General features: G+C 37.5%; 1 protein-coding gene across 1 annotated transcript; it reads right to left on the reverse strand.

Moving 5' to 3' along the window:
* Positions 1–9728: 9728 nt before the first annotated feature.
* LOC137089784 (cortexin-1) lies at positions 9729–13559 on the reverse strand. The gene is made up of 3 exons (XM_067453353.1): positions 13496–13559; positions 11797–12006; positions 9729–11687 (listed from the first exon to the last, which is right to left on the reverse strand). Exon 3 carries the CDS (start codon positions 10879–10881, stop codon positions 10612–10614), a length of 270 nt encoding a protein of 89 aa, XP_067309454.1. The 5' UTR covers positions 10882–11687; positions 11797–12006; positions 13496–13559; the 3' UTR covers positions 9729–10611.
* Between the last annotated feature and the right edge of the window lie 1013 nt (positions 13560–14572).

Genomic DNA, 14572 nt, shown 5'->3' on the forward strand with positions numbered 1-14572 from the left:
CTATTGGTCCAGCAGATAATGCGACTCGTTTAGGCGATTCGGTTCTTTTGAACTGCTCGCTTGACTGCTGGTTCAGTTATTCGTTTTTCTCATAATATTACACACAAGTACAGGGCTGTAAGGATAATGTTGTTTTAGCGCCCGAGTGTGATTATAATTTTGTCCTTATCTCATAAAAACATTGTTTATTTTTCATTGTGGGTGATAAAATACGATTGTGACTTTGTTTGTTTCAGGCATCATCCCCTCAGTTGTGTTTCGAACAAAACGCGCGTTTTACATCATCCACAGTTACCTTTGTGTCTAACGACTTGTCCATATTGTTATACAGTAGCAATAATTAAAATTATTAACAGTTAATTGTCATTTATAACCGGAATAAGTCGCATAGCCCTCGAGTTCAGCTCTAACTGATGCAATTCACTGAAACCGATTCACTAAGCAGAACCGATTCGAACCAAAACGTTTCATCAACCGTATACAGACATAATTCGTCGTATACGTTCTGCATAATAAAAGATCTTACGTAGTAATGTTCTGTTTCCACCCTTTTTGACTGATTCGATGAAACAGCTAGCTAGCACTACCAAGGCATGGTCATTTTTTAACAGAAATAAAACGGTTTTTATCGTGTTTTTTAGACATTATGGCTATCCGGTAGGCCCTTCCTTAGTTTGTTAATACCATGGTAAATATGGTAATCACACAGCCCCTTAGGACAATATAGGCTACAGCTAACAACGTTCTCAGACGCTCTGAAGGTTCACAAGTTATGAACAAATTTTCATTCAGTAATATTAATATGTTTGTTCAGTTATCTGGTGTTTAATAGTGTTCTCAAAACGTTGTTCATGGAACTTTTTTTTTAGTAGTTGAGTGTTCATAACATTTTTGAATGAGGAGCTAAAAATCAAAACAGCATGATTTGCATGATCTGTAAAAATGAAGACATTTGGAAACACTTTTAAGCAAAATGGTTGAAAACTCATAAATACAATCACTTGTAATGTGACTTGCTTTTAGGTGACTCCTACACCAAATTGGTCTGCGGTGGTCAGAGGTGCTGGGTGTTTTTTGAGATTTTGTGTGTGTGTGTGAGATTTTTGCTCAAACTGTTTAGAAGTTAGAAGCAAAAATGCTTATCTTGTGACCACTAGGTGGTGTTGTGCTGAAACTGAGCCTCAGGTCAACACACATCAAGTTTGGTCAGAATACGCTAAAGCATTGCAGAGATATAACCCTTTGTGTGCTCTTTGCCAAATTTAAGCATGTTGTTCTTCTTTTAAGCAGAACATTCTTGCGAATCAACTTGATTTCTATGTTTTTTGCTCGCCATGGTCTGAAGATGATCTGAGCCAATTTTGGTGACAATCGGACAAGCCGTCTAGGACGAGACGGAAAGTTCAAAATGGTGATTGGTGGACTCGAATCATATTGAGTCTCAGATTAAAAATGAAGTTTCTAGCCCTTAGGGTTCAAAAGTTATTAGCATAAATGTAAGCAAAACTTTGGACAGCTGGTGGCGCTAGAGGGATTGAGTTAGAGACTCCAAAATTACTATTGGTAAAGCTCAGACTATCTTCTATCTGTGTAACAAAGTTCACAATCATTTACCATAGGGTTCTGGGCTGCCAGAAGAACGGTGCTAGGCCCTTAATACAATTTTCATGGGAACATTAGAAAAATGTTTTCAGAACATTTTATTTTTGTTAGCTGGCCAAAAGGGACAATTCTAGGGACCAAACACCACCCGATATCACTGTCACTGTTTTCTAAGGGTCTGTCTGAATCAATCTCACCCCTTATCCAGATCCCATGTCCTAGTTTTTTCTCGAACAGAAGTCCCCTCTGGGTAAATTCACCCTTAATAAATGAATGCATCAGTCTGTGTGGGTTAAATTCCATCCCTTTACATTGTGTAATGTACAGTAAGCTTGTACTGTATGCTAATGTCATGCACTGTGGGTGAAACGTGCCATAGAAAGTATTAGATCCCAGATAATGCCTTACATGATGAGAGTGATAAGATGCAATCACTTTCACCTCTGATCACATGCCCAGCATGCCTCTTCTTGTAGATTACACACATTAACACAAGGCAAGTGGCAGGGTTTGTTTCCATGCTACATTCCATGCATGACACATGAACTGAACAATGCAAGGCTTATAAGTGCACATAATGGTGAGTTTAAAATCATTTCACTGCTTTGATTTGAGTGAATGCTCACGTTTGTTCATGTCACTGACTTCCACAATGAAAAACTGACAGTTTATTAGGAAATATTTCAAACGATTGGGTAGTTTTTGTGTTACTCAGATCCTGGGTCAGACATAACCCAGTGTTTGGGTAGTTTTTGTGTTACTCAGATCCTGGGTCAGACGTAACAACCCAGTGTTTGGGTAGTTTTTGTGTTACACAGATCCTGGGTCAGACATAACCCAGTGTTTGGGTAGTTTTTGTGTTACTCAGATCCTGGGTCAGACGTAACAACCCAGTGTTTGGGTAGTTTTTGTGTTACACAGATCCTGGGTCAGACATAACCCAGTGTTTGGGTAGTTTTGTGTTACTCAGATCCTGGGTCAGACATAACCCAGTGTTTGGGTAGTTTTGTGTTACACAGATCCTAGGTCAGACATAACCCAGTGTTTGGGTAGTTTTGTGTTACTCAGATCCTGGGTCAGACATAACCCAGTGTTTGGGTAGTTTTGTGTTACACAGATCCTGGGTCAGACATAACCCAGTGTTTGGGTAGTTTTGTGTTACACAGATCCTGGGTCAGACATAACCCAGTGTTTGGGTAGTTTTGTGTTACACAGATCCTAGGTCAGACATAACCCAGTGTTTGGGTAGTTTTGTGTTACTCAGATCCTGGGTCAGACATAACCCAGTGTTTGGGTAGTTTTGTGTTACACAGATCCTAGGTCAGACATAACCCAGTGTTTGGGTAGTTTTGTGTTACACAGATCCTGGGTCAGACATAACCCAGTGTTTGGGTAGTTTTGTGTTACACAGATCCTAGGTCAGACATAACCCAGTGTTTGGGTAGTTTTGTGTTACTCAGATCCTGGGTCAGACATAACCCAGTGTTTGGGTAGTTTTGTGTTACTCAGATCCTGGGTCAGACATAACCCAGTGTTTGGGTAGTTTTGTGTTACACAGATCCTAGGTCAGACATAACCCAGTGTTTGGGTAGTTTTGTGTTACTCAGATCCTGGGTCAGACATAACCCAGTGTTTGGGTAGTTTTGTGTTACTCAGATCCTGGGTCAGACATAACCCAGTGTTTGGGTAGTTTTGTGTTACACAGATCCTGGGTCAGACATAACCCAGTGTTTGGGTAGTTTTGTGTTACACAGATCCTAGGTCAGACATAACCCAGTGTTTGGGTAGTTTTGTGTTACTCAGATCCTGGGTCAGACATAACCCAGTGTTTGGGTAGTTTTGTGTTACACAGATCCTAGGTCAGACATAACCCAGTGTTTGGGTAGTTTTGTGTTACACAGATCCTGGGTCAGACATAACCCAGTGTTTGGGTAGTTTTGTGTTACACAGATCCTAGGTCAGACATAACCCAGTGTTTGGGTAGTTTTGTGTTACTCAGATCCTGGGTCAGACATAACCCAGTGTTTGGGTAGTTTTGTGTTACTCAGATCCTGGGTCAGACATAACCCAGTGTTTGGGTAGTTTTGTGTTACACAGATCCTAGGTCAGACATAACCCAGTGTTTGGGTAGTTTTGTGTTACACAGATCCTAGGTCAGACATAACCCAGTGTTTGGGTAGTTTTGTGTTACTCAGATCCTGGGTCAGACATAACCCAGTGTTTGGGTAGTTTTGTGTTACTCAGATCCTGGGTCAGACATAACCCAGTGTTTGGGTAGTTTTGTGTTACACAGATCCTAGGTCAGACATAACCCAGTGTTTGGGTAGTTTTGTGTTACTCAGATCCTGGGTCAGACATAACCCAGTGTTTGGGTAGTTTTGTGTTACTCAGATCCTGGGTCAGACATAACCCAGTGTTTGGGTAGTTTTGTGTTACACAGATCCTGGGTCAGACATAACCCAGTGTTTGGGTAGTTTTGTGTTACACAGATCCTAGGTCAGACATAACCCAGTGTTTGGGTAGTTTTGTGTTACTCAGATCCTGGGTCAGACATAACCCAGTGTTTGGGTAGTTTTGTGTTACACAGATCCTAGGTCAGACATAACCCAGTGTTTGGGTAGTTTTGTGTTACACAGATCCTGGGTCAGACATAACCCAGTGTTTGGGTAGTTTTGTGTTACACAGATCCTAGGTCAGACATAACCCAGTGTTTGGGTAGTTTTGTGTTACTCAGATCCTGGGTCAGACATAACCCAGTGTTTGGGTAGTTTTGTGTTACTCAGATCCTGGGTCAGACATAACCCAGTGTTTGGGTAGTTTTGTGTTACACAGATCCTAGGTCAGACATAACCCAGTGTTTGGGTAGTTTTGTGTTACACAGATCCTGGGTCAGACATAACCCAGTGTTTGGGTAGTTTTGTGTTACACAGATCCTAGGTCAGACATAACCCAGTGTTTGGGTAGTTTTGTGTTACTCAGATCCTGGGTCAGACATAACCCAGTGTTTGGGTAGTTTTGTGTTACTCAGATCCTGGGTCAGACATAACCCAGTGTTTGGGTAGTTTTGTGTTACACAGATCCTGGGTCAGACATAACCCAGTGTTTGGGTAGTTTTGTGTTACTCAGATCCTAGGTCAGACATAACCCAGTGTTTGGGTAGTTTTGTGTTACACAGATCCTAGGTCAGACATAACCCAGTGTTTGGGTAGTTTTGTGTTACTCAGATCCTGGGTCAGACATAACCCAGTGTTTGGGTAGTTTTGTGTTACACAGATCCTGGGTCAGACATAACCCAGTGTTTGGGTAGTTTTGTGTTACTCAGATCCTAGGTCAGACATAACCCAGTGTTTGGGTAGTTTTGTGTTACACAGATCCTAGGTCAGACATAACCCAGTGTTTGGGTAGTTTTCTGTTACACAGATCCTGGGTCAGACATAACCCAGTGTTTGGGTAGTTTTTGTGTTACACAGATCCTGGGTCAGACATAACCCAGTGTTTGGGTAGTTTTTGTTTCTCAGATACTGGGTCAGATGTTACAACCCAGTGTTTGGGTAGTTTTGTGTTACACAGATCCTGGGTCAGACATAACCCAGTGTTTGGGTAGTTTTTGTTTCTCAGATACTGGGTCAGATGTAACAACCCAGTGTTTGGGTAGTTTTTTTGTTACACAGATCCTGGGTCAGACATAACCCAGTGTTTGGGTAGTTTTTGTGAAAAAGAATTGAGTAAAACATTTATATTAATAAACAAAGCAGCCCATAAGTCATACTGCAACTCGTGAAAAAGTGTGCTTAACTGAAGTGTTACATTGTAATTCAAATCTTAAATATTTTAAAAAGTTACTTACAGATAATATAATAATAAATAAATAAAAGGCCACTTAAATATGTAAATACCATTTTCAAAAGCAGTAATATTAAAGTACATTTTAGTTTGTCAAGAGTCCACTTTAAACCATATTTCAAAAAATTATGAAAGCAAATACAAAGATTCTTAAGTGGTAAAAAAAACTTTAGTTAATTGCTTTAAATATAAATATATTTATTATATAATGCATTTTCATTGTATTGTAAACTGCATGCAATTAAGTGTTTATTATGAATTAAGTATTTTTTTAAAGCACTCGTATACTCGTATATGATGTGTTGAGTGTGAATGTGTGTGTTTCGCAGGATGAAGTTGTGTGTCAGATTGCTGTGTTTTGTCGATGTGAAGTGAAGCAGAACTCTTTTGTGTGTCTGGAGCGTTTGCTAATGAGTCTGAACTGCTCACGGCGTCTCTCTGAAAGACATGCAGCCTTACAACTCGTTTCTTTACGAGAGCTTTTATTTTTTATTCCTCTTTTAAACCCTGAAAAAAGTGAATTGTTATTATTTTACTATGAATGGTTATTTCATCTTTGCTCATATTCTCATAACTGCAGATGTTAGGATATATGACCATTGGGTTTATCAAAATGGTAATATTATTATATTAAATGTGATTTTTATGTTTTTGTTTGACCAGTTAGTGGAAGTTTGACATTTTCACACATCGCACCAACACACTCATACTCATTTCCAGCAGGAGATGGCGCCGGAAGGCAAAGAACTGGTACTGAATAATCAGCTTGTATTATTTGGATCATCATGAGTCAAACACCGGAGGTTGAGCTCTAAAACAGTATCACTTTATCTGGATAAACACACAACATGAAGAAAAACATTCAGATGCCCTAGAACAGGCTTTTTTTGTCTTATAATTCAAAACCATCATCTTTTTTTTTACCTTTAATACCTTCACAACTGTAGTTTAATGTATAAAATTGTGAATGATAATGCACCTCCACCTCTAAAGATGTCTGTTACATTGCGCAATGGCAGTTTAAGACAGACAAGAGCCTCGTTAAGAGCTGACTGTGAAGCGCGTTTTAGGAAGACAGATTTTGGTCGATCAGCCTTTTCTGTAAAGGCTGTTAATAACTGGAATAGTTTACCAACTTAGACAGTGTAGCTACTACCTGTGTCCAGTTTAAATTGCATTTGGAAAGATTTTTAAAGGCAAGTCAGGTTTGGGATCATTAATTATACAAGGTAAACGATTTTTTAACATGTTCTTTTACTGAGTGTATTTAATCTGTATGGTATGTTTTTGATGATTTGGTGTACTCCTGCCCAGGGACAACAGATGACATTTAGCTGTGTAGATAATTCTGGGGTAATATTTTATTGTCCACTGTCCCTGTCAAATAAAGAATAAATAAAAAATAATTAAATATATATATATATATATATATATATATATATATATATATATATATATATATATATATATATATATATATATATATATTCTTTATTTGACACACACACGGACACACGGACACACACACACTCACACACACACTTTTATTTTGAATGTGTTTAATCGCGATTAATTGTTTGACAGCACAATTTTTTTAAATAAATAAATTAGCTTAAATAAACGTGCAAACGAGAATATGTGTGTGTGTGTGTGTGTGTGTGTGTGTGTGTGTGTGTGTGTGTGTGTGTGTGTGTGTGTGTGTGTGTGTGTGTGTGTGTGTGTGTGTGTGTGTGTGTGTGTGTGTGTGTGTGTGTGTGTGTGTGTGTGTGTAGGTATAAATATTATGTACCGGTATATAAAAACAAACACATGCATGTATATATTTAAGAAAAATGTGTTATATTGATATATAAAATATATATATATCTATACATAATCTAAATTATGTATTTCTTTATATTTATTTTAATCTAATTGATTTTATTTTAATCCTTCTTTATTTATTTATTTTACATATTTTATCTTATGGTAATTTAATACTCATTTATTTATTTATTTATTTATATACCTTTTTCGATTTATTGTCTCGACTTTTAGGCAAATGTATAAATAAGAAATTAATTATATTTATATTAAAGCACACTTATTTATTTACTTATTTTGACTGTATTATTTATTTTATTGTATTATTAAATTATGTTCATTTACATGTTCATTTAACTTATTTCCTTTAATGTTATTGAATAATGAATGTAAATTCTTTTAATGTTTTTTTCTCTAGACTTTTCCACAGACCCCGTCACTGCTTTGCGGGCCCCTGAGGGTCCCTGGACCCGTCTGAAAACCCCTGCCTTAGAATATGCTCTTCTTCAGCACTATCTATGGCATCAGAGTTTTTGCATGATTTGTACATTGCTAAAAACAATACAAAACAAATACAAATTATGTTTTTGTTAATATTTGGGTTATGACCTGCCTCTGCAGCTGCTTCCCTCTTCCAGCCCCAGCTGTTGTCGATACCTGTAGGATTTACAGCACACTTTAATCAATTAAACAATCAATACAGCGTCTCTTAATCAGAGACCCAACATAAACCACAGCGGCATATGCCAAAGCTTATTTTAAGGGTTGTGTGAATCCTAAGGGAACAATGTTGTTTTTGTAAAAAACTCTGAGCAAATTTGTATTGATTGACATGACGCACAAGAAAATAGTTGCTAAATTTCATATGGTGTTATATGAGCATTTGACATACAGGGTGCTTTTTTCATGATAAATCAATAAACAGATTAATAGACTGGTGATGTTTGTGTCCCATGTGGGATGTCCTCAGACGTGCCTGATTAATCGTGAATGAGAAAACCAGGCAACACACAATACACACTGAGAGAAAAAGGCATTTATTGAGCAAATGTTCCTTTGCTAAAAACAAACACAGAGTAAGAAACATTCCCAGAGAAATATCCCTGTGCTCGCACAGTTTTGCCCTTTTAAAATTATAAAACGTACCTACTAATCCCAAACCGACTGTCAACATCACAGGAAAATCAATACTGTAAAAATACAAAAATACATCTGGACTGCAATAAAAGGCACATTTGATCCAGTTATCATCGACAAACAGTGGACAAACCGACTGTGGGCAAAGCACTGAAGAAGAATCATAATATTAATAAATAACATTGCACATGCACAATAAAGCTAATGAGAAAGGCAGTCACAATAAAAAAAAAGAAAGTTTGTAAAAGTCATGCAACATAAATAAATTAAAATGTGTATTAATTTAGCATTCTCTACAGATTCACATCATTTATCCAAATAAGAATTTATACTGAAATGTAGTAATTAAACTCTAGGTGAAAATGTGTGTTTGCTAGTGTAACATATCGCTAGGATAAACTGGGTTGTTTCCAGGGTGTTTCTAAGATGTTGTTATGGTTGTCAGGGTTTGCTATGTGGTTGCTAAGATGTTCTGGATTGTTGCTAGGGTGTTGCTATGTGGTTAAGATGTTCTGAATTGTTCTCAGGGCGTTGCTATGTGGTTGATAAGATGCTCTTGATGGTTGTCAGGGTGTCGCTATGTGGTTAAGATGTTCTGAATTGTTGTCAGGGTGTTGCTATGTGGTTGTTAAGATATTCTGGATGGTTGTCAGGGCGTCGCTATGTGGTTGTTAAGTTGTTATGGATGGTTGTCAGTGGGTTGTTATGAGGTATTTAAAATCTTCTGGATGATTTCTCAAGGTGTCGCTATGTGGTTGCTGAGATGTTCTTGATTGTTGCCAGGGTGTTGCTATGTGGTTCATAATATGTTCTGGATTGTTGCTAGGGTATTGCCATGTGGTTGCTAAGATGTTCTGGATGGTTGCCAGGGCATCTCTATGTGGTTGCTAAAGATGTTCTGGATGATTGCCACGGTGTTGTTATGCTGTTGCTAAGGTGTTTTGAGTGGTTTGACTTGACTCATATCTATTTATTTTTTGATATGCTTACAGAGAAAACAATCGCTCATCCACCGCCACAATAGACTCGAATGTGGCTAAAACTGAAATGAGTGCACAAAACCATGCTTTATAAACAAAACTCTTCTAAAGCAGCTTTTTGGTTGAATCTCACAAAATCGTTTCAAGAACAAGTCTAGCTCATATTTCACCCCCACACATAAAAAATTGATTTTGCATAAAATTACAAATTACGGTAATAAATATTTTTGCATAATTTAAAAGCCGTAACTACAATACTATATATATATATATATATATATATATATATATATATATATATATATATATATATATATATATATATATATATATATATATATATATAGTTTTGGGGTGGATAATGTGGCATAATAATGCCAACATTTAAAAAGATTCAAATTATATATAATACTTGCAGTATATTATATAATATATTATTATTATTAAGATATGCTATTTAATAACGAAATAAAAATGTCTTAATAATACTACAATTTAAATATTTTAAAGCTACACTATGTAACTTTTCCGTCCACTAGAGGGCGTCTGTTTTAAACAAAGGCGTAGCTTGATGATGTCAAGTTTGTCATCTTCACCTCACAGCCGGTGGGAAAGAATCGGGATAGGACTCGGGCAGAAATCATGTTCATGAATGTGATTATTAACGTTACTGTGAAGCAGAGCAGGAGCGAGTGTTGAGGAGCTGAGAAAGGCTGCTGGAGCGGTTGTTACTCAAACACACAGCCCGCGAGAAACGGGAATTTTATTATGACATTGAGCATTTTCTGCTTTTCTGGTCATGAGTGTGAGGTAACGCAGCTCTGTTTATCATATTAGACACATCTAAGTGTGTTTAAAATGATGTTCTGACGTTACTCCGTGCGTTCGCTCAGCGGCTGCTGTGACTCTTGTTCACACTGCTAAGAGTAAAGCGTTTCTGCAGAATAAAACCAGAAACTGAGGATAACGCAGATATGAGGCCATTGACAGGCGACTCCCTCAAACGTCCCGGTTCATTGGTTAAAATAGCAATTTACTCACAATTTACATATAGTTGGAAACATTTGGGATATTGTAAGAACTCAACTGAACAAAATATATAACACTGGCCTGATAGTTTTTGGATATTTTACTGCAAAAATCCTACATAGTGCACCTTTAAATAATTACCCTTTTTTATTTGCATGTAAAATGTGTTCTTGGTACGATTTATGAGATTGATAATTTGCGTTTTGTAACGGTGTCGCTACACCAGCGCGTAATCAAACTGGCCCCGCTCCAGAGGGTCTTTGGGATCAGACCAGGATGAGGACGGCATGCTGCTGTAGGGGTCCAGGAGGATCCGGAAACAACGGACCAGCAGGAACACCAGAAAAAGCAGCAGGAGTCCCACAAAACAAAACGCAGTGCTCTGCTCAGTGTCCGGAGCCTGCAGCAGGAGCCCCGCGGTGGCCCCGGGGCCCGAGACTGGGCTCAGAGACAGCAGCTCATACTCCATCAGAGGACTTTTACTCATCTTAGTTCAAAGATGAAACAAGTCTGAGGGTGAGAGGATCACGTAGGAAGGAAAAATCGCAAGAGACTTAACTTTAGTTAGTGTGTAATGTTGCTGCTCGAGCATAAACAGTCCCTGCAAAGTTACAGCGCTGAAAGTTCAATGCAAACGGAGATATTGTCTTTTAAAGTTATGGCAGTTTATTGCCTACAAAAACGGCCGGTTTGGACTACAACGAGCTTCTTCCTGGGTTGGTGACATCATAAACCCTCGCTAGTCTCCGCAGATGAGACTTCTGCCCGTAATGGGAAGGGGCGTGGCTTCCGGACAAACTGTGCTCGATACTTCAGCCAATAAAAATAAAGGAAACTACATTTGGCCATCTGACCAATCTAAGACCATTGCGTTTTTCAGAGGGATGGGCTTCATAGAAGCAGGAAGCAAACGAGTCGTTCAAAGGACAGTGGAGACAGCGGTATGGAATAAAGGGAGAATAGAAGAAAAATACAGCGTTTAAAGAAAAAAAAGAAGTGTTAAGACATGTTATACTGCGCACCATCAACACAACCAAGCCTAGAAAAAAACACTGAACCACCTCTTTAATAGCTCAGTTGTTTCTCCAGCATGGCAACGAGAGATTCTTCTTCTCATACTGTATGTTTCTCAAACTGCTTCATGGACTCCAGAAGGTCACAAAACATGCTCTTTTGTGGCTAATTGCTCACGCGGCGTCATATTCAGGTGTCTCACTCGCCGAGATAATTATGGGCAGGAGGAAAGAAAGAAAAGCTGCAATTTCCAGCAGGAACGTGACAGGAAACGCCGCTCTGTGAAGAAAGAGAAAGACAGCACACGTCATGTAAATCTGGGTCGATCGGGATCTCAAAACATTGCGGATCAATAGCGGCCACATAAAAGAGACATAAATCAGGTCACCTCTTCACCGCAGCGTCCCTGTGGGATATTAAAGGCCTGTGTGTGTGTGTGACAGTCAGAGCTGGCGCTGGTCAACAGGTCGACTCGATGATGGGATGGTGTTCTCTGGGTTTCGTCCCGTGTTAATCAGCAGTAAGTAGAGACTCTCCCGCCCTCCGGCTTTTTAGGAAGGATTTGTGTGCTGACAGCTGATTCCTCTCCCGAAGACAGCTGAGGTAAGAATAACTGAAGGGTTAAGGCCAGGTCAAAGGGCAGCTACACTATAAACACATTTAGAAAAGTGCACAGCCTCAAAAGAGGAACGTCAATCAAAAATATTATTAGAACCAACCGTACTTATATACAAAACTAATATTATTGCAGTACATTTTATAAGAAATACTCAAATGTTAAATATCTATATATATTCTAAATACCCTTTTATCAGAAAAAAATACTTGTTAAGTATCTATATGGTAGATATTTAACAATTAAATGAAGAACATTGTTTTGTACATCACAGCAATGAACATTTGCGGGTAGATAATGTGGCTTAATAATGGCAAAATGAAAAATATTATACAATACTTATAATTATATTTAATCATCAGACTAATGTAATCATGATTAATCACATCTAAAATAAAAGTTTGTTTGTGTGTGTGTGTGTGTGTGTGTGTGTGTGTGTGTGTGTGTGTGTGTGTGTGTGTGTGTGTGTGTGTGTGTGTAATTATTATATATATATATATATATATATATATATATATATATATATATATATATATAATAATTACACACACAGTACTCACACACAGCAATGATATACATGCATGCATTTGTGTGTGTGTGTGTGTGTGTGTGTATATATATATATATATATATATATATATATATATATATATATATATACACACACACACACATACACAAATGCATGCATGTATATCATTAAGAAAAACTTGCAAATATTTCTTAAATATGTACATGTATGTGAATGTATTCAAATATACATAACATTTATACACAATACACGCACATACATTATGTAAATGCAAACTTTTATTTTGGATTTATATTATTTGGGGTTAATCGATTTGACAGCATTAATTATGTGTGTATATATAATTGTCCCTGTACAAATTCATAACGTGATGAAGGTTGATATCTTTAACATGATCAGATGAATCAATCCTGTGCAGAAATAGACACAGATCAATATCAGAGCGGATCGATCCACTCACACACTTCAGATAAATCAGTGTGTGCTGTCTATACCTCACTGGATACAACTATATGACGCATGTTAACAATAAACAGAGCAAACAGCGGGTCTATAGTCAACACAGTCACCATAAACGGACTAATTATCATATTGTGTTATAACTGTCAGGTTTATAGTCACATAGTGATCGAGGCTACAGTCGTATATGCACCAGTCCATTTATAATAATGCAAAACTCAAATTAGGGACGTGCACTAGGCTATATGATATTATATATTGGTATGTTATTATAAATATAATCTCAAATGTGTGGCTACAAAACTTGCGTCTGACTGTAAGATATATTTATACATTATCATAGAAAGTCTTTCAAGTTTTATTTTCTGTTTACAGATAAATTATTTGATTGCATGGCAAATTTTTTATCGCATAACATTTCATACAATGACAAGAACTTAATTAAAAGCTAGGTTAAAAAAAGAAAGAAATGTAACATACCCATGTTGACGGTCCGGAGCGCGTGTTGGTCTGGCAGCTCTCCCGCGCGCGCTCACTGTCATCCCTCTCACACACACACACGCGCGCGCGCATGTGCGACTGGTTCAGCCAGAGAGACTTGCGTGCATGTAACCGGGGCTAACTGACACACTTTTACTCCGGGAGGCAGGGTTAGTGTCGGAAAGCACATTTCTGCAGAGACACTAACTTACTGAACCTGTTGAACATTTACATTGTTAGGGGAGATTTAACAGATTGTCGTAATACGGGGCAAGTTGTCACAATGAAAATCTGTTGAATATTGGCAATGAGAAAAAAAAATTGAAAACATTGTATATAATTATACAACAATTTGAATGCATTAATTATGCCTTGTAAAGCACCTTATAATGCATTGCATGATCTCATGAATAATTATAATAGTACATTATAATACACTCACTCTCAGAAAAAAAGGTACAGTGCTGTCTCTGGGGCGGTACAAAAGTGAAAAGGTATCTTTGTACCTATACTCACCCCTAAATGTACCTTTAAAGTACTAATTTGCACTCTTAAAGTACTGATATGTACCATTTAGGTACCAAATATATACCAAAGATGTACCTTTTCACTTTTGTACCTCAGGGTACCGCCCCAGTGACAGCACTGTACCTTTTTTTCTGAGAGTAATGACAGTAAAAAGCATCTCAAGAAATAGCTAATTTCAGATGTAACATCTGTGAATCTGTGAATATTATAATGCATTTTTTTACTGTATTTATGATAAGATAATGCATTATAATGAACACCTTTATAAACTTAACATGTAAAATCTATACAAATCCATGAAACTTTCTTTCTGAAGGACATCCAATATAGCCCGTTTTAAACTAGGCTAGTACACTCTAAAAAATGCTGGGTTAAAAACAACCCAAGGTGGGTTGAAAATGGACAAAGCCAGAAAATGGGTTGTTTGAACCCAATGAATGGACCCATACAAACAACCCAATTTCTGGGTTTGTCAATTTTTAACCCAAATGGGGTTGTTTTTAACCCAGCATTTTTTAGAGTGTACTAGCCCAACGCTTAAAAAAAAAA

Source organism: Pseudorasbora parva, chromosome 9 (genome assembly GCF_024679245.1).
Source record: "Pseudorasbora parva isolate DD20220531a chromosome 9, ASM2467924v1, whole genome shotgun sequence".
NCBI lineage: Eukaryota > Metazoa > Chordata > Actinopteri > Cypriniformes > Gobionidae > Pseudorasbora > Pseudorasbora parva.

Excerpts from the sequence above, each read along its gene's own strand:
- LOC137089784 (XM_067453353.1), bottom strand. The coding sequence starts at position 10,881 with ATGAGTAAAAGTCCTCTGATGGAGTATGAGCTGCTGTCTCTGAGCCCA.